Consider the following 25314-nt stretch of genomic DNA (forward strand, 5'->3'; position numbering starts at 1 on the left):
ACCCATATTGTATTTGGGGACTTCTTCAACAAATCCTTAACGTAAATCCTTTGTTTTTTGCCCCAAAGTCTTCCACCTAATTTCATGGTTACAGTTAACAAAAGCCACTAATTATCATAAAAGAAAAATTAACTTCAAATAAGGTTTTTAGTGTCTGGAAGTGGAACTATTCAGAGATCTGCACAGTCCTACCAGAGCATCACAGTATTACCACGTTTCATTAAAGATTCCAGCTGATATCCAATAATAATAAGCATGACCATCTCTTTTTCAACATCAAGCATGTCAGGCAAAGGCCTTGGGATGAAAAGGACTCCCAGAAGCAAGGAGAGAATCATGATTAAGAATGAAAACAATGCAAGCTTCTAAATATCTCCCTAGAAAGATGCATATCAAATGGTTCCAGCCAAAGCCATAGCCAGGAATACTAACAAGTTAAAATACTACTTAAGAAGAAAAGGTACAAGAACTAGAAATACTGGAACCAGGAAAGACTAAGGGTCCAGATCTCCTGCCTGATAATGTTGTATTTTAACTCTCTCTTTAAGATAAATGGATAAAATTGCAAGCTGAAACCTAATAGCAATGAGGTGGTTTTACCTTTCTGTCATAACACATTTATCTCCAACAGGGAAATACAAAACATTAAAATGGAGACTGACTCACTGATACAATAAGAAATACAGCAAACAAAGTTACGTGAGTCAAGCCTACAACACTGAAAGAGTGGCATCTTTCCTGGTGTCACAAAAAAAGCTTGGCTATTACAAAAAAGCGCACTGAAATAATGAAAACACAGGAAATGTGTAATCTAGAAGCAGTGCCCACCACATACCATTCTGGTACAGATGCAGAATGCAAGGTGAAACAATATTACATTGTAATGATCAATTTTAGAAATGTCTCACTGAATTTCACAGAAGCAGCACAGTTCCATGCACCACCGAGACCCAGTAGTTACATGGCAAAATTAGTACGTACAACACGTGCAAAGAAGACATCTTCACGATCAGACTGACACACGTACATGGATAACAGATAACAAAAGGCAAAGGTCCACATGCATAACAGATAAGGTCAAGAATCTCAACCCTAATTCATAAATTAGAGAAATGTGGGATAAATAGAGCTGGGGGAGATTACACTGCTCTCCTAATTACCATTCATAGTTACACGTCCTTCATCTACACAAAAATAAATGTCTAGTCTTAATGCAAATGATGTTCATTTCATCAAGATGCTAAGTTAGTCCCAAACACATCACTTCTGATTTTGTGTGAAATACCATCCATGCATCCTGGCACGTCCTGAGTACAGCTACACAGAAGAGTGTGAGGAAAAGGCATGCAGTTTGCAGACACTTTTCACCCAGAAAGACAGTATAAAATGATGCTTTTCTCCAATCTGCATTGAACATTGCAGTACTGTCGGGCATATGGAAAATTAACAATCTGTTTTAAACGTCTCCATTGGATGCTATAATGATTTCTTTCCAGTCAGAAATGAGTACTATATTGGCAGCCAGTAAAACTTTTACAAAAGGTGTGCTAGACAGCTTTATTTTTACGCACAAACTACCACATTAAATTCACTCCCAAGTGCTCGCTCCACAACTAACATCACAAATCCCACACTTTAATTTGCTTAGGAGCACAGGATTCTTCATCTATACCCATGGCCTGACAAATTTTGTGGCCTTCTATGATGGGGTTACAGCAGTGGTGGATGAGGGAAGGGCAACAGATATCAACCACCTAGACTTGTATAAAGCATTTGACATTGTCCTGCATGACATCCTTGTTCCAAAACTGGAGAGACATGGATTTGATGGATGGACCACTCAGTGGATAAAAAATTGGCTGGATGGTCACACTCAAAGACTTGCAGTCTCAGCATCCAAGTGGAGAGAAGTAACGAGTGACAATCATCAGGGGTCAGTATGGTGACACCTTTGTGAGCAATATGGACAGTGGGATCAAGTGCACCCTCAGCAAGTTTGCTGATCAAGCTGTGTGGTGCAGCTGACACACTGGAGGGAAGGAATATCACCCAGAAGGATCCTGACAAGCTTGAGAAGTGAGTGTGTGAGAGCCTCATGAAGTTCAACAAGGCCAAGTGCAAAGTGCTACAGCAGGGTCATGGCAATCTCAGGCACAAATACAGGATGAAGAATGGATCAAAAGCAGCCCTGAAGAGGACTTGAGGGTGCTGGTGGACAAAAAGCTGGACATAAACCACCAGTGCGTGCTGGCAGCCCAGAAAGCCAACCACATCTTGGCCTGCATCAAAGAGATGTGACCAGCAGGTCATGGGAGGTGATTCTCCCGATCTACTCTGCTCTCACGAGACCCCCACCTGGAGTACCGCATCCAGCTCTGGGGCCTCCAGCACAAGACAGATGTGGACCTGGAATAAATCCAGAGAAGGGCCAATAAGTTGATCACACAGCTGGTGCACCTCTCCTACAAACACAGAATGAGAGAGTTGGGGCTGTTCAGCCTGGAGAAGGCTCCAGAGAGCTCTAAGAGCAGCCTTCCAGTATGCAGAGGGGGCTTACAAGAAGGCTGGTGAGGGACTTTTTACAACGGCGTGGAGGGACAGGACAGGGGGGATGGCCCTAAAATGAAGGAGTGTAAGTTTAGACTAGATATTAAGAGGAAATTCTTTACTGTGAGGATGGTGAGGCACCAGATCAGGTTGCCCAGAGAGGTTTTGGATTCCCCATCCCTGAAGGTGTTCAAGACTAGGCTAGATAAGGCTCTGAGTAACCTGGTGTAGAAGGTGGTTTCCTGCCCTTGGCAGGGGGATTGTAATTAGATGATCTTTAAGGTCCTTTACAGCCCTAACCATTCCATGATTCTGTGATTAAGCCCCTGTGCCAGCACTTACCTGCATTGCTATGACTTGATTGCCTATTTTTAACTAAGGTGCAGTACAGAACCTCTGCCTTAACTGTACTAAAAACTACAATTCAGCAGCAGTGTGAGTCAGACTTGTTTTGCTAGGAAGAGTTGTGCCAGAATGCTCTCCCAGCAATGTCTTTGATCCTCCTCTCAACTGCAAACCCATTCAGACCGCTCTCTCCCTTTTCTCTCCATAAGGCTTCAGAACCTAAGCTAAGCTCTAGGGAATCTGTGAGATCCACAGCATATTTGAAGGGGAAGGCCACTCTGCGCCTATAAATTACTCTTTGCACAACTCTTGGGGAACACTTTCTAAAATCTTCCTCATTCCAATTTTCCTATCAACAGCTTGATTTTGTGCTACAGCATCTGAGAGTGGGATGATGTCAACAGATGATGATTAGCTGGACTTGACCAAGATTTGACTTGTCTTGCAATGTTACTGCAGAATACTGTGTCCTCCCCTCCACTTCTCAAACTGCATGGTTACAGCACCAGAAGTCACACTGCAAGTACAGAACACAGCATGCAAAAGCAGTATCCATGACTGCCAGAAAAATGTCATTTGCATAACCAGTCATGAGGAAAGTATTTGTCAAAAAAAGGTACATTATTTTCCTGATACCAATCTCAAAATGCTAAAATATAAGGTGCTAAGCAATATCAGCAGCACTAATTTGATTGAATATATTGGAAAGGATACAGAAATGTGAATCATTCACTTAATAGGTATCCCATAACTGTACAGAAGACTTCTGAAGCAGAAGTTTCTTGCTGAAGGCATTTTTTGCCATTTTGAAGACAGAAGCTGCTTGATGACCATGTGAAAAACGCAATTAAGTTCTCCAGTTTTATGACACACATAAAAAACAAACTTTAAAGTAGCTTAAACAATACAGATGAAGTTTCCCTATGATTCATTCTTCCGTTATGAGAACAGCTGATGAAACAGTTACAAAAGGCATTACAGTTTTTTAGTGTGGGACTGAAGAATATGTTATGGCTACATTGTGTTACTCCCTTGCAGAGAAGGAGTCAAACACAGCCTTAGTTTCAGTTAGAAAGTGATGCCCTAAGGAACTGGCAAAGATGCTCGTGTACCAGTCAATGAAAAACAGCATCTGTCCTTTTTCAAGAAATAAAAAGACAGGAAAGGAAAAGGCAGTTCTACCTAAAAGTAAGCCAGATGATTTTCAATCTGCAAAGTCATCTTTCCTTGAATGTCATGTACACGTACTGTCAGTTTAGGTTTACTAAAGTTTTTTGTGAAACTGGAATGAGGTTCAAAATGTCTGATAGGAATTACAGTCATTTGTCATTGCTATTTACTAGCATTTTAAAACACTGTCTACCACAAATAGGAGAAATTAATAAAAGAAGTTTTACAGTAGTATATATAAAAAACCCCAAACAAACAAAAAAACCCCACAACTAATATACCCATTGCAAAAAAATAAAAATGCAAAGCCTTTGCAGAAGCACACACTTAAGTTGTCAATACCTGAAAACCTGCCAATGAAACCATGAACAGAAAGTTGCTTTTGCACTACACAAGCAAAATCCAATACTGGGGATCCAGACAACTCCTCAAAAAATGAAAGCAATTAGAATTTAACACCACCTGTAAATACTGCCTGTAAGTCATCGAAAGGTAACAAAAGCAACCTATGTCTTGATGCTGACACAACATACATCTTTATAACAATGAAGACCTTGAGTTAAATGAGATGAAGTACAATTATAATCAAAATAAAAAGTGACCATAGCTGTCTAATGCCTGTCTGCTAAGCATTTATAACAAATGGGACAGCATATACTTGTAACTACCCTCATTTTTTTAATGCCCTTGGGTGACAACTCTGAATCTGTAGATTACCTGAGAGGAAAACACTGATTCTCTGTAACCAAGATTTCTCCTAGGAATGTGCTTGATTTAACTAAACTCCAAGAATACAGTAAGTTTTTGGGGAAGTGTGTGGGGGAAACGAAAAGACCTGCATATCCCTGACAGCAATTGTAATTAGTGCCCCAGTCCAAGTTACAAATGTAGAGAGGACTGATTTAACAGTGGAGCAGTCCTACTGCACCTACACCACCACATGTGATTCACAACTGTGAAAAAGCATCATGACAAAAGATTTAAGAGTGACAAGCAAGGTCATACCTTATGGTCCAGTGATGGAAAACAAGGGACTGAGTGGGCCTGTTCCTTTTATTTCTACAAAGCGTTAAACTTTAATACTAGACATTAAGTGGTTTTCCACAGAACTGAATAGCCCAATCCCTAATTATAATGAAGAACCTCAATACAGGACTATTAAGCCCAAGCTGTTCTATGAATATCCACTTCATCTTTTTAACAAATTAGCTTAAATGAACTTCATTTCCCAACCCCAAAGAACTGGGAAAAAAAAGTATCCAAAGCCTCAAAAACATAATGTGAGGAAAAATCCCCAGCCCTGGTTCACACTAGTGATGAATATTTAGAAAATCCTTCAACTATATGTCAAATAACTTTTTCTAGACACATAATTATTTATTGTAAGGTTCAAAGGCAAACTCAGTGAGGCAGTGAGAATAGATATTATAAGATGCTGAATCTCAATTTACACAAATGTAAAGTAACATCCATTTTTCTTTCCACCAGCTCTGAGAAGTTACAGTATTTTCCTATCAATGCTAACTCTTACTTAAGAGCCTTACTTGACATTCCTAGGTTTACATTTCCAGCAGAAAGCAAAGAAAAAATATTCAGAGTACAGAAAGTCAATCGAAAGGTAATCTTATTTTATATGTATATACATGAACACAAAGTTTTGAGCAAATACGGCATAAAGATTCAAGGGAGTGAAAAAAGGATTTGATTTAGGTGCCTTATTCTCTTGAGGGCAGATCAAAAAGACTTTCAGAAGCTGCTTTTACAGAAAAAGAATCTCTGTATGACAGGCCTAGTTTTGTACATCTTTCCAAAGGCTTCTTGTCTAGAATGCAGTTTGCTGGGAAGGGGCCTCTGGATAATTGAGGCCTTCGGACCTCTCTGGTGTCAGTTTGGCCTTTTCCACTGATGAAAGAAACCAAACTTTATTATTTCCACTCTTGGAGATGTCCACTCTTAAACAGATCAATTTTCTGAAATCAATTCTCACATAAGCATAGGTGGTATAAACTTAGAATCCTACACAGCTTTACTTATCCCTCACTTAAGAAATCAGAACCTAATTTAAAAGTGCAGGATCATAGAAATATCTTCATTTTTAAAGCTACCAGTACATGAAATACTTCAAAGAGCAAAACAGACAAGAAAAAGCAAAACATCAAGTTCGCAGAGGCTACAGCTTCAACATTTCTTCTGATTTTTATCTCCTCATTGACAGAGTGGCCAACTAGTACTCAGCATACCTGCTCCAACTTCTTTTTCTTCTTCTTCAATGTTGTTTTTGATACTGTCATACTCCTCATCAATCGCCTGGTTGCCACGCATTTGAGACAGAATTCTCCTTGCTCTCTGAGTCTGGCCTTTCTGAATGAGCCAGCGGGGACTTTCAGGAAGAAACAGGAACCCAAGAAACTGTATAACTGCTGGTACAGCCGACAGGCCCAGCATGTACCTGGAAATAAATAAGCAAATAGATAAATACCTAATATTTGCCTACAAAACCACACTATGCGAAGATTCACTTGCACCTACTCGAACTCTATTTACAGATGAAATCTTCCACTCCTCAAATTCTTTCTTACTGTAAGTTAAGGGGGCAAGAATCATATTCTGCAGGTATTTTAGAAAACACGACCCTTTCCTTCATTTTCAGGAAATCTCAAGGACATATTGACTATTCTGCCACCACTGACTCTACTGCCCCTGGTCCTGATGACACTAAGTTAGACTAAATAAAAATCCTGAAATATTCTACTAGTTTGGAAACTGATAAGCCCTTCAGTGACAATAATCAACAGAAAGAAAAAGCAAATGCATGGAGAAAACTGGGTACTGTTGATGTCAAAAATGAGATTGAAATCCTGCTAATTGTTTCACTGACATATTAAAAACAAACAAAAAAATAGCCAGAGAAAAATGCATAATTTAGTCAGTAGTACATGTACACAGACACATGTGCCAGTTTTACTTTTGAAGATTTCTGACTATAAGCAGAAACACTGCAAAAAGTTCATTTCACCAGCACAGCAATTTACACCAGATCATTTAGAGAGTCTGCTTTTCAATCTTCAGCCAGATGCAGTGTTAGGTTTTAAATCAAAAGTATTTTGATGCCCAAGGGTAACTATTTACAGCATTATGGCTAGTTCTCTACTCAACAGAGAATTACCACTGGTAAACGCACATTTATGCTTCCAAAGATCAGCACTGACACCTGTGGCAACACCCAGAAAGGGCTATTTGCTCCATCCAAAGTGGGGGAAAAGGCTGTGGAAGACAAGCACACCACCAATTTTCATGGGTGGCTCTGGTCTATACGTATCACATTTTTATATTTCTTCAATAAAACAATAAAAGGATAAAAAGAATTGCAGAACAATGTATAATTTTCTTCTGCTTTTTAAATCTGACCTTTTCCCATTTACACTTCACCAAGATTCTTTTCCCTTTCATTAAAGACTTTAAACAGTGCTGGTGCCACCTGTACATTATTGCTGTTACCATGGGTTTCACATCAGTGGGTATAATCATTAAAACACCTCCAGAAACCAGTACCTCTGAATACTGAGGTAGCCTTTACTCAAAAACAGATGCACACCGTGACATCAGTCAGGAGATTAAGGAGATTTGCTAATCTCTCCTCTAGCTCCTCTCTCCATACCCCAGGATGCATGCTTTCACAGGTGATTCTGCAGTCTCTCACCTGGATCTTTTTATAAAGCATGCATGAGATTGCTAATTGAGTAGGAAGGAGAGAACAACCATTACTGAAAACCTTATGTTAGGGCAATGAATCAAATGTATTTGTCAAGTCCAAATGCATTTTGAGTAAAAATGGAAAAATACTTTCTTAGAGGCAGTGGTGGATTTAACAAAGGAAAACATGAGCAGTACAACAGGCAGAAAACTAGAGAATGGTAAAAAGAATACCCAAAAGGCAATGCAAAGAGGATGGCCATCCCAGGACAATGTGCATGCACACCAGTTTTCCCACGCCCAAGCTAAGCCCTCAGGTTCTTAATGCCAGCCAAAATTTCCAAAGGTGATACAAGCAAATCTTGCTCTAGAAAGAGCTCGATGAGCAGCTCTCTTTTTTTTTTTTTTTTTTTTTGGTAACACCTTAAAAATTATATAGCTCATCATTAGTTAAAAAAGAAAAGAATATGAAAGAAAATAAATTCAAACCACAAAGTTTGTGGAAGGCTTATTAGTTGAGTCATTTTTGGTCAACATATCTAACAGTGTTCACTAATTCACTAATGTTCTCATTCATTAACAGCCTCATTTCTTCCTACGCTTTTCCTTCTCCATAAACATTTTGGTAGCTGTATACAAAATACGTAGACCATTGAAGCTCACCAAATTGTAGATCTGATATCTTCACTGGAGTGGTATTTAGAAAGCCTTTCTTATTTCAAATGAAGAGTAAAACAAACTCATAGACATTAAAAATAACTGCTGTATCCTGTCAAAGTGCACACAAAAGTATGTTTTAATGCATCTAAGTAAGCAGATTTAGTCCTTCAGACTCCTATTACTTAAATTTCTGCTCCTCCAAAGCCCTTCTGTCACTTAAATGCAGCAGAGCCTCCAGAAATAAGCAGTTGGGTGCCTGCAATCATCTTAGGAGGCAAAATCAATCAAGGCTCCAGAAAGCTTGATCCAACCTGTTAAAGCTACCAGCTGGACTCTATGGACTCTATTGGATTGTTTATCACAGGCAAGGTAAGAAAGAAATGTATAGACAGTGCTCCCTCACTAAAGTTAGTTTCCAATCTACAAAGTTCTGGTCAAAGATGAGTAAAAGGAGCAGGCCAGAAAGAAAATGTTTAATTGAGAGAGACCATCCACTGCAAGTTCTAGAGTTGTACTTTTCAGAACAAGCCATTTTGATATAATCAATTTAGAGTAAAAGCAGGCAATTTTAGACATTTCATGCAGTAAGCCAGCTTTCAGAAATCTAATACTGTTCTTTCCTATACAGATTACGAGACTTTGTGTTTGAAGCCAGATGTCTAGCAGACCTGAAAAAATCCAGCATGAAATTTAATAAGTCTGCTGTAACATTTCTCCTTCTCTGACATACTGCTGCAATACTATTAAGATGGCATTAGCAGGGTTTATAAAGCTAACCTGACATAAGGGTCACATTAAATATTTGTTTTCTTTGGTTTATTTTTAATTTAATATCCAGCATTTCCAAGAACAAGCAGAACCAAGAAAAATTAAAGTTCCTTATTGTTCGTTGCAGCACTCCAGTGCTTAGCCACTTAGTAAGAGATACAATAACTGCTGTACTTTTCCTTCTTATATGTAATGACTCAGGAGTAAACATTTGTGATTTCTCTCCACGCATTTGCTGGTGACTCCTTCCAGGTGACAGACCATCTGTACTCTTTCCTGCTCAGCCTTAGGTTGCAATAAACTAGCTGAGGACAGTACACCATCCCCAATTAACAGCTCCAGGATTGCAGCTGAGAATACTTGGATACCTCATTACTGAGGTGACAGTCTGTTTCTTCACAGAAAATTTTGACTTCACTTCGCTCCAACTCAATCCAGCAGAGCAGTAGTTGGTACATACATGAAACTCAGCATTACTGCCTTAGCAAAAGCCACCCAGCACATGCCAGCAGGCTGCAGAAACAATTGCTCTTCATTACTCAACACACCATGCTGCACTTGGAAGACTGAAATTATGAATGTAAGAGAAAGCTGCAAACCAGGAATAACAACGGATCACTAAGATGGTCATACAACTGGAGCATGTGACATAAAAGAAGAGGCTGAGAGAACTGGGTTTGTGCTGGCCAAACAATAGATTTTTATTATTCTATAACAAACTTTTAACTATAAATTTATGCTACAATATCCTTCAGTTCTGATAGATTACCACTGCTCAGACTAAGAATATTCAAAATTCACCTCTATTTTGCACATACAGTGTATTACTTACTGGAAATTTGCCTTTTGAAAAATCAGCATGTGATTATTCTAAATGCAAAAGGCAAGCTACCTTCATAAACATCATGACAATCATTCGAGCTTGTGATGCATATTTATTGCTCTTCCATGTTAAAGTTTAGTTAAGTCAAAAAACCTGTGCATACTGTGAATATTAAGCTTAAGTGAAAGCAGTATGGATCTATTTTGGCAAGATTTAATTACTGAAGATCCATTTTAGTATACAGTTTTACCACTTTCTCTGTAAATTCTGTTTTACCAACACAAATTATAATAGCTGTCAACCAAATCACGACTACACCAGCTTGCTTTTAGCAAGGAAGGCTCACAAACCTCCATCCATCCTTCGCGAGGTAGCTGAAGATTCCATCGACAACACTCGCGAAAAACTGCCCTCCAGTGATGAAGAGACTGTTAATGGTGACTAATCTGCCTCGTAAGTGCGGTGGAGCCACTTCTGCGATGTACACTGGCACAGTCATAGATGCTACACCTACAAGAATAAATTCAGTTACAGTTATAAAATCAAAAGAGATACTACACCACTTTTTCATCATAAAATACTATTGTGCTGGGTTTGGCTGAGACAGTTAATTTCTTCATAGTAGCTAGTATAGGGCCATGTTTTACATTTGTGCTGGAAACAGCGTTAATGATTCAGGGATGTTTTCTTTGTTCCTTACACAAAGTCATGGCCTGTTCTCCCTCTCACCCCACCCCACCAGCAAGGAGGCTGGGGCTACACAAGTTGTGAAAGGACACAGCCAGACAGCTGATCCCAACTGATCCAAGGGACATTCCAGACTACATGGCATCATGGTCGGTATATAGAGCTGTGAGAAAAAAAGAGGAAAAGGGGGGCACTCAGAGTTGTGGAGTTTATCTTCCCCAGTAGCCGTAACACATGATGGAGCCCTGCTCTCCTGCAAATGGCTGAACCTGCCTGCCCGTGGGAAGTGGTGAATGAATTCCTTGTTTTGCTTTGCTTGTGTGTGTGGCTTTTGCTTTACCTACTAAACTGTCTTTATCCCAACCCACGAGTTTTTTCACTTTTATTCTTCCAATTCCCCCCCCCCCATCCTACCAGCAGGGAGTGAGCAAGCGGCTGCGCGGGGCTGAGTTGCTGACCATGGTGGTCATGACAAGCAGTGACCCGAACTGAGCTGGCTTTGGTGCCCTGTAACTCCACAGAAAACACCAACCACTCCTGCCCTGAGTGACCACCCTAACAGATGGAGCCCAAAGTCATGGACTAAAGGAACTCAATGGACATTTATGGACACTTTACAGACATTTCACGGGGTGATCCATAGACTATGGGAATGATATCTGTGTATTACATCAAAGGATAGGAAGAAGGTTCATGGGTAAGAAGAATGCACTGCATCTAGATGGAATAAGGGGTGGAGAATGTGCTGGTTTCAGCTGGGGTAGAGTTAATATTCTCCATAGCAGCCAGTATGGGCTGTATTTTGGATTTAAACTTAAGACTTAGCTTTAAAATTTAACTCTATTCCAGTCAAAATCTGCACACATTTAAATGGAATAAGCTGGACAAATTTGATTTCTGAGTTCCAAAGGATGAAAACAAAGAAAATGCAACTAACAAACTCTAGAAGCACACCCAGAGCAAATGGTTGCTAGTGGCTGTATTGGAATTAAGAGGTTTGATGTAATGATACAAAGAATAACTTTCCTCAATTCACATTGCACGTAAACTGAGATTAAATAAAAGGATATATATAACTATAGTTTTGAAAGAGAGAAGCTATGAGCCAAGTAAGCACACAAAAGTCAAAATAACTAACTGAAGACATCAGGTGTTCACAAAACTCTGTTTATAAAGACCTTTAGCATGGTTTCCACAGCCAAAAACAAAAACAAGGCCATGCATTATTATTATTGTGTAATTTCATTACTGTTATTGAACAAATTGTTTCTTGACTTAGTTTAAAAATATTTCATGTGCTATTTCAAGGACAGGTTGGCTGGGCCCTGAGCAACCTAATCTAGAGAATGGCATCCCTGACCAAGCAGGGGGATTGGAACTAGATGATCTTTAAGGTTCCTTCTAATCCAAGACATTCTATAATTCAATGCTAAAAACTATCACCATAAGAAACAAGGACTGATGCTAAACCACAGCTGCTTTTTATTCTGTCTTAACACTGGTAGTATTTCCTACTAACTGTGAGATCAGTCATTTGTGCAAAACAGAAATGTCCACAAGGAACACATACAAACTGTAAAAACAGAGTTCCACAGTGTATAAAGAACACATCTGGGTGCAGCACATGCATTTGGTGACCCAAATCCCTATTTCCTTACAATAACCAATACTGACAAGTAAAAGTGATTTCTTTTGTAGTTATAACGGGAAGTACATTGGCAGCAGCCACCCAAAACCACATTTTGACTGAAGTCAGCTGAGATACAACTTCAGCGCAGTGAGCACAGCCAAGCACCATCAGAGACACCACATCTTCCAGCCTGGGGCAGCTCCACCAGGTCCATACGGACAGCCCCACGCCAGCACAGGCCAGTGCCAAGGCCCAGGAAGAAATGGGATCACCTAAAAGCATGCATGTGACTCCTGAAGCACAGCTACGGTCCCTGGCTTGTGTCACAGTAGAAGGGCTTCATCACAGGATGGCAGAGGCTTCGGCCAACGCCCCACTGCCTGCCTGACTTACCAAACTAAGAGCACAAAATCATCTTCAGCAATAAGGTTAGCCTGACAGGACCGCTGGGAGCCTCCAAAAGCTCAAGCAAGGAATAGATGTTGTTTAATAATAAAATGGCATGAGAAGATCCTTTGTTGCGATAGGTAAACACTCACAGCAGCCTCTCAGCATGATAACCCAGTTCCCGGCAGAGCCTCCCAGGACATGCCAGTGCCGCCTCCTCCTATTGACTGAGCAACCAGCTCAGAATAAAAAACCCAAATAAAAATGTCAGGGGAAAAAAAAAAGAGCATTAAAAATTTATTCAACCAATTTTCAATGCCAACCAGAATGCACTATGGAAAGAAGCATTCAAATAGTCCTTTGTATACTTGACAGAGAACTTTCAAACCCAGCCCACTATTAGGGATATTTCTCTCCCATCTTTCACATCAGTATTTGAAGTGATTGAGATTAAAGTGATAATAATTAAAGTAATGGAGACAGCACACACAAAAGAGGAAATCCTTTATGGGAAAGCACAGGAATGTGTCCACTTGCTGCAAACAAAATCCACTGAGGACCCACGTGAGGCAGTGGCTGCCACCAGAGGAGAGGGGAAGGGCCCTACAGCCCTGGCCTAGTGAGGCTGGGCCTTACTGCACCCCCAGCCACCGCCGTGCCTTGGGCACGTCACTTCTAATGCCCATGCTCATTCCCCCACTGCAGGGCGGCCATCTTCCCATAGGCTTCTTGGGGACTGTATGTTAAGATGTATCTTTGATATGATCATGTAGTGAAGCTAATTTGAGAAGTAAAGATGGCAACATCCATATGTGGTTTTTACTGGAAAGCAGTTAGAAAGATGTGCACAACCAAAACCAATATACGCTGTGTAAAAAAAGCTACCTTTTACCCCCTTTCAGCTCTTAATGAAGACTGGTTTTACACAGGACCTGCAGAGGAATCTTGTTCAAAACATGCCAGCCAAAAACACTCCTCATGCATCCAAAAGAGCCACACCATTGGCCAGACCAGCAGCTCTCACTAATGTTCAGTGTACACCATCAGCCCTGAGATGCTGCAAGAACCACTGGTAGCCCCAGCAACACCACTTGCCTCTTACAGATGAAACTAAAACCTGTTGCATAACATAGAGGTGGTATGAAAGTTAACACGTGTTTATAGGAAGTCTTGAACAAGAGACATCATGACAACAGATTTATTGTTTCTTTTGCATTCTTCTCACAAGTTAATGACTACAGGAATAAACAGAGAAAAGGAAGCTTGCACACCTCAACAGTCCTATCACAAGCTAGCCGGTGATACCAACTATTCAACTGGCATTAATACAATACTTGAAATTATTTATTATCAAACCCACAATAAATAACACAAGATTTCTTAGGGAAACCTAAGGATTTAGAGTATTAGTTCAAAATCACACAGAATTGCTTAGATTGCCAGAAACATTTGAAGATCTAGTCTACCCTCTGTTCAAGCAGGGGCAGCTACAGCAGGCCACCCACCCAGAACCATGCTCACTTAGGCCTTGACCATCTCAACATGTGGATCTCCAGCCAAAATGACTCGGTAATTCTGCAACTTCCATGCCAGCTTTCTCGCCCTGAGAAATGTGTTCACAATGTTGCTGTCTAAAACAGCCTTTCTGGATTTCTACTCAGACCTTACTTCCTCTACTGTGTGTCCCAAAACCTACAGGTTCAAAAGATTCAAGCAAAAATCTCAATTCAGAAGACGCATTTGTTACATACTTTCAATTATCATTTCAATATCAAAATATATGCTTTGCTACTCTGAGTCTGAAAGAGTGCAGCAAGAGGTTTTGGGGAACAGGAGGAGGCAATTAGGAAAGCCTTCTTAGTTTATCTGACTGTCATGCAGCAAGCATTCACACACAAAAGCAAAGTTCTTCCCGAAAAAAACCCACCAGGAGTAAAAATGGCTATTCTGAAACAGATCAAAATAAAGGGAAAAAATCATATCACTTTAAAGAAATAATGTTTTAGAGTCTCTAGTGTTATTTACATTACTCATTTACTTTTAGTTGCCTTAGAATGCATTAATGTTCTCCAGACTTTCCTCCTCTGATTTCCATTTAAGACACACTAGAACATAGAAGAGTAAGTTCTTCTGAAAAGGCATAGTCAGAAGCAAGACATTAAGTATTAGTCAAGTATAAAAACCTCTAAAATACATAACCAGTATTTGTTATGTAATTATTTTAATAACTAAATATTAAAGAAATTTGAAAACGAAGAACAGCTTTCCTAGCAAAACAAATACAGCTGCAATGGAATGTTTCCTTAATCTTTTATATGAGAATGCTTTCATTTACACTTAGATGACATTTTCTAATATGCTCTCACTGTTAAACTGCTCACACCAAATAAAAGATTCTTGCTGCAGGCAAGCATATTACTACCTAACTAATAGAGCTGGTAACTGACAAGACATGAGAAAAAGAAAATGAAAACAATTAACTGGAAATCTGTCAGAGAAGGCAGAAGCTCTACACTGTGCACCACAGCTATGAAATATGAGAAAAGAGAGCAGGCAAGTCTAGTCTTTATCCACTTGAGTAACCAAGGCATGAACTTTCTGTCCTCATTAAAGGATATAGCTTAGAAAAAACATAACAGAAGGTTCCTTAAATTTTGACCAGAAGATGCATCTAATTATTATACAGGAAGTGTCAGATTACACAATGGGCTGAAATCATCATATTAAATGTTTTTTCACTCCTAAAATCACTTAGGAGACTAATTACTAGGGCTCCTAATATAATCTGCAGACTTACCATTAGAAAGCAGAGACAAGTCTGCACACAGCTCAATTTTAAAACAATCAATAGAACAGAGGTGTGAAAAGACATCTTAGAATCACTTTATCATCCAGAAAGGTATTTCCAGTATGAACCTGTAAGCATCATAAAGAATTCATTAAAAAGTTCAGAAATGAAGTTACAAACCTACTGACAACAGAAATAAAAAGGTCAGTCAAGGAGAGCTCCTATGAAAATTAGAATTGTAAGTATATTTTAAGAAATGAGATTATGGTAGAAAATGCAAGGACTACCAAAGGAATCCAGTTATTGTTTCTAAAATGCATTTGAGCATAAATGCTAAGGAGATGGAATAATTTTAAAGACTTTTTTTTGCAAGATTAGACAGATATAAATGTCCTCTGTCCAGATCGGGACTTCCACTACAGCTCCTGTCATGTCTCCTGCAGATAGGAGGGAAGGTGCGTCATAGAAACAACAGATGAGCAACAAAAGCTGGAGGCAGGATATTGGATGAGAGGCACTTTTACTCCCAGCACAATAAAAAAGCTCTACGGCAGTAGGAATGTGTCAGTCTTTTCACTGGCATCAGCCAGTAACCAGAGTCAGGAGCAGCAAAAACATAGGGAAGGATTCCTGGCGAACTTTTGCTGTTGCTGCATTTCAATTAGTCTTTCATGCTTAGTAATAAAGAGGACTGATGGTTAACTAGCAGTACTGAGGAGGCACATCCAGGAACTGGTGTCTCTTTGCATCATGGTTCTGTCCCTCCTGTCCAGCTTGTGCTCACCCTTTGCATGAAAACCAAGCAAACCAGGGAACATAACCAGCTAGAAGGATATCCACCTGCCTCTCAAGGGGTTTGTACCACTTATCTCCTTTAAACAGTTCACAATGACATCAAGACTGTACCGGCCCATAGGCAGGGCTAGTAATGACAATGGGGTGACCTGAACCAGCATGGGACTCCAGACTGTTCATCTGGAAACTAAAATTAGGATGCGAAATAATCATGAAAAAGGCACAAAGAAATCTCTGATCCTATTTCAGAGTCCAGCAACTCAGCCATTAATCTCTATTAAGAACAAAGAACATACACACCTTATTACAAAAATTTGTGTTGTTAGGACCTCCAAATGAACAGGCAGAAACTAAAACATTTCCTTTCAGAACATCCTTCACTAACATATAAAGCTGCATTGAGGTACTTATCCAAGGTAAAATACTTCACGTATCTTACAATGAACTTGAAAGAGCAAGTTGTCATTAAAATGTTAAACTTTAACACTACCAACTTTAAAATTCACTTAATTAAGAAGCATCTCATAATGGTTTGTGTTAATTGTAAGGATTCCAAGCAGCAAGTGGTTCCACAGACAGAAGATTTATGGAGGCAACCTGATGAAGAAGCAAGTTTATGGCAAAGGGAATCTGGAATTAAATATTAGCAGAGGTTGCTATGCTACAAAAAAGTTTGAATACAAGTCAAGGTGAGCTTTTTGAGAGGGTGCAAGGGGAGTATAAGTAAACAGCAAATTCCTAAGGTGACAAGGGGAAACTTGCCAACCTACAGCTGAGCTAATGTTTTCTCCCAGCAACTTTGCAGGAAATCTGGTAAACTTCCTACATCTTGGATACTGGACATGCAATCTAAATTTAGTGCCTTGGAAATATGATTGACCCCAGAAGAATGTCAGATTATACAGACAAAGAGACTTTCATCAAGTATTTTCTTTCAGTTTGTGTTCCCACCAAATTATACTTTAAGGTTCTTGCTTTACTCTGACAAAATCAGTTTTCTTGCCAACTGATAAATTTAGAATATCGCTCACATCTGAGTAGTAAAATTCAGGAGGACAGGGGCAACATGCTGGTTAACTTGCTGAAAGAACTGAAAAGTTCTACAATAACTGCATAATCTTTACCATCAGAAGAATCGATTTAAAACAGTTTGTGGAGAAAAGAAATTCATCACTGACAAAAGGGATCCATTTTAACTGCAAAGGATACTTATTTTAAAAGACCATTAGCTTTCACAAACACTCATAACAGGAGCTGTCAACAATCAGCCACCTCGTAGTCTACAGACAGCTCCAAAACATATTACAATTATATTGCTCAACCTAAACAGAAATTAAGCCCTTTTATAGTCTCAGAGACCTTTTGTGCTGTTACAGTTAACATTTCAGCTTTCAGTAATGACAGTCAACCTAAGGGGATAACAGAGTGCTTTATTAAACACGCTAATAGGAAATACTTGAGAAAGCAGTGCATTTGAATGCTGTTCTAGTACACTAACCATTTCCCTAGAAGATAAAGCTAAAATATTCATTGCACAGCTTGTATTTGAGTGTGAACATCAGGGAAAGCTCAAGTCCCCTCTAATATCTAGGCTTCCCACCCACTGCACATATCTAGTAAAGGCATTATCAGCACTTTATAACTGATTACTGAAATTTATTTCAAGGATGACTGGCAGCACACTTTCCCATTTATTATCTCCCCTACATCAGATTGGTAGAAGTCAATTTCTTAGCTGTGGCACAATTGTACTTGGCTACAGCAGAGCACTGAAATGCACAAGGGCAGTGGGACAAACCAGTAGCACTAAAACCACACGAGAACACAAATCACAGTAATGGACAGACTTAGGTGCATCTCTTCTAGAATGCGAGTCCAACATCAGCAGCCTTCATTTAAGTCTAATATTTTAATACTAATTTATTTAATTGTAGAGAGCTGGTTCATCACAGCTAAAGAACCTGCACTGTTGAACATCTAATAGACTAAGCAGGAACATAAAGGTCTGGAATTATCTAGCCACTAGCCCAAATCAGTGTGACCAATATTGTAATTATAACCAAAAACCTATGTTACTATGTGGCATCCAACTGTGAAGGAGTCAAGGACCACAGCAATCCGAAGAAATGCAAATGAAGCTCCTCAATAGTTGATATTGTCTCAGATTTATAGAACAATCATATCTTAATGAGCCTGGATAAATAATTCTTTCTGTTGACCACAAGAAGGCTTTTTCACTGTTGTGTGTTGTCTATATGGATCAAAACCACAAAATCGTTCTTCACTTAAGAAAACCTCAAATTGTATCCAGTAGAAACAACCACAACTATCATACAGTAAATGCAATCCCCCAAGAAGATAGCATTAGCCTTTCACAAGACTAATTTTCAAGTTTCAAGCTCTCCCTTGTTCAAAAGATACAGAAGTAAATCCAGCTCATAAAAAAATTAACATGCCAATACAGAATACAATTTCTCCATAATTAAAGTGTTAAGGACTTTCTGTTGCATCTCCAGGACAGTATCTCAGAAGAACAGCCTAGGATAATCACATACAGTAAAGAGACATGAATATTCAACAAAGCATAATCAAGGAGGGACTATTTATCACAGTACTGATTTTGCTACACTGAAATTCTTTATAGTCAAGGAATATTTTTAACCTGGAAACTGTGGGTTATGAAATGGAAAAAAGTGAGTCATGATACCTGAGGGAAGACAGACAAGAACAACCAACAGGCTAGAGTGTGAAAGTTTATTAAAATAAAGCTTCATTTGCTCACTTCATTAAAAGAAAACAGTTTAGCAGTTACAAAAAGAATGCAGTAATCTTTAATAACAATCAGGTAGTAATTTAAAATATATTGAGTATATTCTATGATTCTAAGCATTAGAACCACTTCATCTGTGGGGCCCTGTTCAACTCAGCCTCAACATTAGTACTATCTATGGAACAAACATTTTGGGAAGAAACTATTCTTAAACAACATTTTCTATCCAAAAATTATTTTGAGATTATTCACAGTTATAATAATCAAAAAATAACCACGTTAAGAGGAAGTTTATCTTGAGTGACAAAGTCAGAAAGAGTGAGATTTAATTAACCAGAGGCAAAGTAATCAAGAAAAGTATCCAGAAAACGCAAAGCAAAGGTCTTTGCAACTGTCCAAGCCTCTGACCGCACCTAGCACTACAGATGTCAGTTTACACTTCTCAGCAACCCGGAATTAGTTACTCATATTCAGTCATTCTTTATGTCTACCATCTGTTCCTATTAATCCAGGCTGTGAAACTCCCAGCCAGACCCCACTCAGCTGCCCGAGTTCCCGACTGTTCCACTGAGAATGCCATACTGGGAACCTGTGCCTGTAGCTCATAGCTGTAAGATCTCATTTCAGAAAGATAGAAGAAATAATGAAGAAATGCATTTTTGAATCATTATAGCAATACTAGAATAACAATCAACTCCAGGAGTAAAAGCTACCAAAAGCAACTAGTAAAAAGTCCTAATTTGTTCTGTTTCTGAAGTAATTTTGAATGAATTAATTCTGAATTAATTTTGATCAAGAACTGTTTGCAAAAATCTGTAACCTGTAAGATGCAAACCTTTCATTGTGAAAGAGTAAAGCAGCCTAGATGTTTATACTACTCAACAGTTTTATTTTTACCACATTGCAAAAACTTCTCGCTTCAGAAAATAAGAGCTTTTTTTTATTTTCACTTGAAAATTATGAATACAACATAGTTTTCTTTATGACAGCTTGTATCAACACGTAAGTCAAGCACTACTTGATCTACTTCAAGAATAGTTTCAGTTTAAATAAATAGTAATTGAGATAAGCAGTGCTTTGCTGTAGACATTCTTTAGCACCGGCAGACTGCAGTGCATGTGCTGCTCACACCTAGGAAGAACTGGCATTTGAAGGTGGTCAGGTTCTGACAGAGCCCCAGCCACAGAGAAGGAGTGGCTACTCCTCGTCCAGTGAGGCAGGGGATCAGATGTGCATCCACATCTCAGCTACCCCGTTCGCCATTTGAGGCTTTTGATCTGGTGGCTGGCACAGACTTATGCTGAGGCACAGATCACCACAAGCAGTAACTGAGAGGCTGGGGATGGCAATCTGGCTCTTTCTGCTGACTTAACCATGCAAACTGCAATTCCCAGCAGGGAAGTATGGTTTTATAATGACCCAGAAAGAGTCGTCAGGGCTCATCTGCATAGCCATTCATATATGCCAGAAAGTCAGCATTATGAACACAATCTTTACATTGTTAAAAAAAACCTAATCCTACATCAAAAACCCAAGAACACTGGTTGAATGCTTCAAGGATTAGCACATATTTCCTGTGCAGAGAAATTTTATTTTCAGAGGACAAGGGTAACTATTTGAAAGCTGTACAGAAAATGAATGCTCCTTTATAACGTTGCACTTTTGCTTATATACCATTTTCCCCTAATTCTACTACGGTGATGCTTTACCCAGCTTACAAGAATTCTAAGAGAAGTGACATCTATACAAACATGAACAAGCTTTAGAAGCTGAGCTACACCTCAGCCAAAAGCATGCCTTCAAACTATACCTGAAAGCTATAGTTATACTCTTCAACTAAGACCTAAATTGTTTTTAACAATGCCTCTTTCTACAAGTGCAGCTCTTAAAACAGTGAAACTGGTTCATTTCTCTGTAAACTGCTTTAGGTTTCACTGGGTTAAAAGTCTAGCAACTGTCTCCAAACATGAAGCTTCAGATGAAGATGAGCAGAAGAATGCATTTTCTTACCTACCACTTGTAATTAATTAAAAGAAAAAAAAATTAGAAAGAGTAATCTCATTGCAAACTTAGTATTTTAGAGAAACAAGCTAACATTTTAGAAAAAAGTAGCATTGAATGAATTCATTCCCTATTCAGGAAAGCCATTCAAAACATACTGTCTGTCTAATGTATATTCCCAGTAATTTTGTGCTTGCCATGGGTAAATACATTGCAAACATCAACACAGAGAATTATATTTTTATATGAATACATTTATTTATCCACTTGTGAAGAAAACAGCATGATTCGTAGGAAAACAGGTACCAGTTACATGGTTTTATAACTATTGTTCTAAAAAATAAACAAAAGCCTTGTAAGCCTTTTACAGCCAAAGGCTTGATTTTAAAAACTAAGTTTCAATTATGGCTTTACAATGCAAGTAGCACTCATGAAAGTAACGTAAGTATAACTACACTTATAATGAAAATATAGGAATCACAGCAATTGCTCAGTTTCTTTCTACACTAGCAGACTCATATATACAACCAAGCTTGTGTCTACAAACACAAGTGATCCATGTAGAGATAATGAAACATCTTTTTGACCATATGGGAAATATTTGCAGTATTGGAGGGTGAGGACTGGTAGAAATCAGTACAGTACTTCTTCCTCAAGATACCTTCTGTAGCGCGCACGTTTTGCGTGCTAGGGGGAGTAAAGCCTTTCCCAGCGCACATAGGTTAAGCCAACCAGTGCTGCACACTTCTTTGCTTTATGGGAAGCAGCTCAGCTTAAATATCTAGCTACCATGAGTCTTTCTCCTGAGGATCTGGAGTTTTCCTTCTACCAATTCAGTAACAGCTGCTCAGTGCCAGTGCAATACAACTCTAACATCATCCTACGGAGGAATCCCAAGTAAAGATCTCTCAAGAAAAGTGGTTAAGTCTCAGAGAGGGTTTTAACTATTAAGACAAGGATCTTGCATTAGAGTGCCCTTAGCAGTTTCTGAATTTCTTCATGTCACACAGCTTTACACAACGAAATTACTTGTGACTGCTCTCCTAGACTATCACAAATGCAGCACTCATGGTGTAATATTCAAGCTGTCAAGGGACACAGGTTACTTTAAACTATTTTGATGTGCATTTAAGAAAAAAAGCTACAAGTGAAGAATGAAGCTGCTGCACTTGAGGGGGAAAAAAAGCAAAACAGTAGTGTCAAGTGCTAAGAGGAAAAAAAGGAACAGATCAACTACTCCATTATCAACATCTAAGGGACAAAAATCTGAGGAAGCCTCAGCTAACCAGGAGTGCATGGATGCTGCAGGCGGGAAGAAATTACTGCTAAATTTTTTCAGGGAAATGGACTGCCAAGCAGCTTTCTGGGAAATGTTGCTCTCATGACTTTCAATTTTTGACAACTTGCAGTTCTCTAGGTGCATTGTGATGGACAGTCATCTTCCAAACAACAGATGTAATTCTGGTAACAGTTGCTTTACTTCACCGTTTACTTTGCACTTTGTTAGGTCCCTGCTCAGAGCATTGAGCACAACTCCTGAGGTCCCCCTGCAGAGCAGTTTTTTCCTACCCTATTTTCATTCTCCAGGCATATTAGCAGGGGAGGATTCAGGCAGAGCTCCAAGTCAGCCTACAGAGAAAGCTGGGCAAACACTGCATTGTTCTTGGTAAATCTCATTAAGTGATACAAGACTGTGGTAACTCTAGATAACCTAAAGATTAGGAGGAAATAAAGATGGGTATCTAAAGTGCCTTTCTGCAACTCAGGGCACTGCACTGATTCTCCTATCTGTCAGTCTGCTGTGCTGCCCCTATCCAGTGAGCGGAAACAAGATATTGTAAGAAAAACTAGGAGTTGCAATTTTAAAAAGCGTATCTGACAGTCCCATTCCAATTAACACAGATACAGCAAGTACCTCTAAAATAAAAATCTGCTTTTCCTGTGACTTGCACTACACAAGTTGCAATAAATCAGTGTAAGCTGTCAGATAACAAGCTGGGCAATGAAATACTCCACTGCTTCAGCTTGCTGTCTGCCAGCTTCTAAGTGACCCAGCTTTTTGTACTTGAGGCACAGCTACTACAGAGTAGTAGATTTTAACTCCTTCATACCTGCTCCCACTTAGAAGTGGAATCCATCCTTAAAGATTTACAGTTAGAAGCCACATTCTCCTTCAAAGTGACAAGACATTCTCATTGAAGGTTCAGCTTTAAGTGAAAAGATTCATGCACAAGCTACCACTGAGAAAAATACCTAAATCCAGGATCTCTGGAAAACAAACTTTGCAAGTTCTGTGATTACAGCATTACTCCACTTTCACAGAGAAAAATTTATGAAGAAATTTCCATATTTGAGAAAATTGAAAACTGGTAAGACCAGAGCAGGGAAGGGTCTCTGAATCCTCACAGGACTCTTTCCAAAGAAACTCTCTCAAGTAATTACTGTCTCCCATCTTGATTTTCCCTATATCACATTTCACCTGATCTTTTAATTAAGTTTTCATAAAGCAAGATTTAATTGAAACACCAATTACAGTAAAACCTAGCTACATATAATTGAATTTTCACTCAAAAGTAAAAATTACTTTATTTACATTTTAAAGCATTTTTGGTCTACTTTCTCATTCTTATTTCCCAAAACAAAAGGTAGGGACTGCTGACAATACTGCAGGAGAGCAACATCAGAAAGCAGAATTAATTACCCACTGGGAAAGAATCATTGAACTGAGCACTAATAAAGTAACTGTGAGTAGGAAAGGAACCAGTTGTGATATCTTCTAATAAAGCACCAAGAACTGGCAATGAAGCACAAAACAGCTCATAGGAGACTGGATCTCTGAATTAGTCACTCACTACCCACTCCTACCTGCCCAGTTAGAATTATTAATACTTGCATGCAGTAAGAAAATAATAAAACCACAGTGTTTTCCCCATAAAATTTTACAATCCATTGCAAAGCACATGTTGATAACAGGCTTTTGTCAATGAGGCTAGGAAGAGGACTCTACTCTAGCAGAATGTTACTCTTCCTGCCTCCTTAAGAACAGAATCCTCTTCCTTAACACTTGTAACCTACTACAACAATATAACAGCTAGAAAAACTCCCCCATGGACCATGCTTCCAATGCAGTGTGTTCTTTCAGCACTTTATATGTCTACTGCTCATCATCTGGAGATCTACCTTTCAAATACTGTCCAGTTCACATGCTCATTCTGAGTTTACACTGTTGTCTTTTCTTAGTTTAAAGGACTTCTTAATTGCTAATATGTACAGGCCTTTTGAGTAGTGTTTCAGTATACCGTATCAGAAAACTCAAGCTTAGGTATGACTTAACAAAAGCATTTAGTGGCAGTCCTCTAATGACTCTTGTGCCAATTGCTTGTAAGGCACAGAATAGGAAGAAACTGAAGAATAAGCATGGTCAGTGACACAGCATGTCAGATTACATTCTGGAACTTAAGTCTATATTACTACACTGAGATACATCTTAGAATGCTTTTTAGAGGCAGATAGATTTTTGGCAATCTTCTTCTCCTCAATGACAAGTATGTGACAATTTGTATATATATGTATCTATCAGTTTGCACTTCCAGTTAAGTAAAATTACCTACAGTTACAAAGTCTTTTGGGAATTATATAATAAACTTAAAAATTAATTAAACAGTCATTAAGTGCAATTTGTAACAAATAATTTACCTGCATTTCAGTTAAGACTGAATGTCAGGCTGTCCTGAGACCAGACCTCTCCAAGTAGTACCACCAACAGTACTGCCTGTCTGAAGGCCAAACACACATCAAGGAGGGACAGAGAAGAGATCTGACTATAGAGGAAATTACCTGAGAAATTGAAAATCAGACTATAAAGTCCATTAACAGAAATTGCAGTGTTCAACAGGTTACGACTGATAGAAAAAATGATTACTATTTTTTTTAAAAAAAGTCCAAGAATATTTTTGAAGACGCAAACATCAGTTCCACCTTACAGAAAGAAATACGGAGGCATAAAGCACCACAGTCACTTGATGATCCAAATGCCAGAAAGTGAAAAATCCAAGAATTACAGATTGGTCTTATGTTCATTAAGCAAAAGACTGCATCAGACGCTTGGGATTTCATTGTGCAGGCCAGGGCTTTCCACAGTACAGCAGATATTTTCTTATTCATAGAATGGTTTGGGTTGGAGAAGACCTTAAATATTATCTAGTTCCAGCTGCCCTGCCACAGGATGGGCAGGGACATCTTCCACTAGA

The 25314-nt window shown here is 38.9% G+C and overlaps 1 protein-coding gene across 1 annotated transcript in view; it reads right to left on the minus strand.

Moving 5' to 3' along the window:
* Positions 1–25314, minus strand: part of SLC2A13 (solute carrier family 2 member 13) — a 142332-nt gene that overhangs the window by 103040 nt on the left and 13978 nt on the right. The window contains exons 2-3 of the mRNA XM_082279685.1: positions 10357–10516; positions 6303–6511 (exon numbers count right to left, since the gene is read on the minus strand). Coding sequence (XP_082135811.1) covers positions 6303–6511; positions 10357–10516 — 369 coding nt within the window. The remainder of the gene's footprint in view (positions 1–6302; positions 6512–10356; positions 10517–25314) is intronic.

Source organism: Coloeus monedula (assembly GCF_965178545.1).
Source record: "Coloeus monedula genome assembly, chromosome: 4".
Taxonomy (NCBI): Eukaryota; Metazoa; Chordata; class Aves; order Passeriformes; family Corvidae; genus Coloeus; species Coloeus monedula.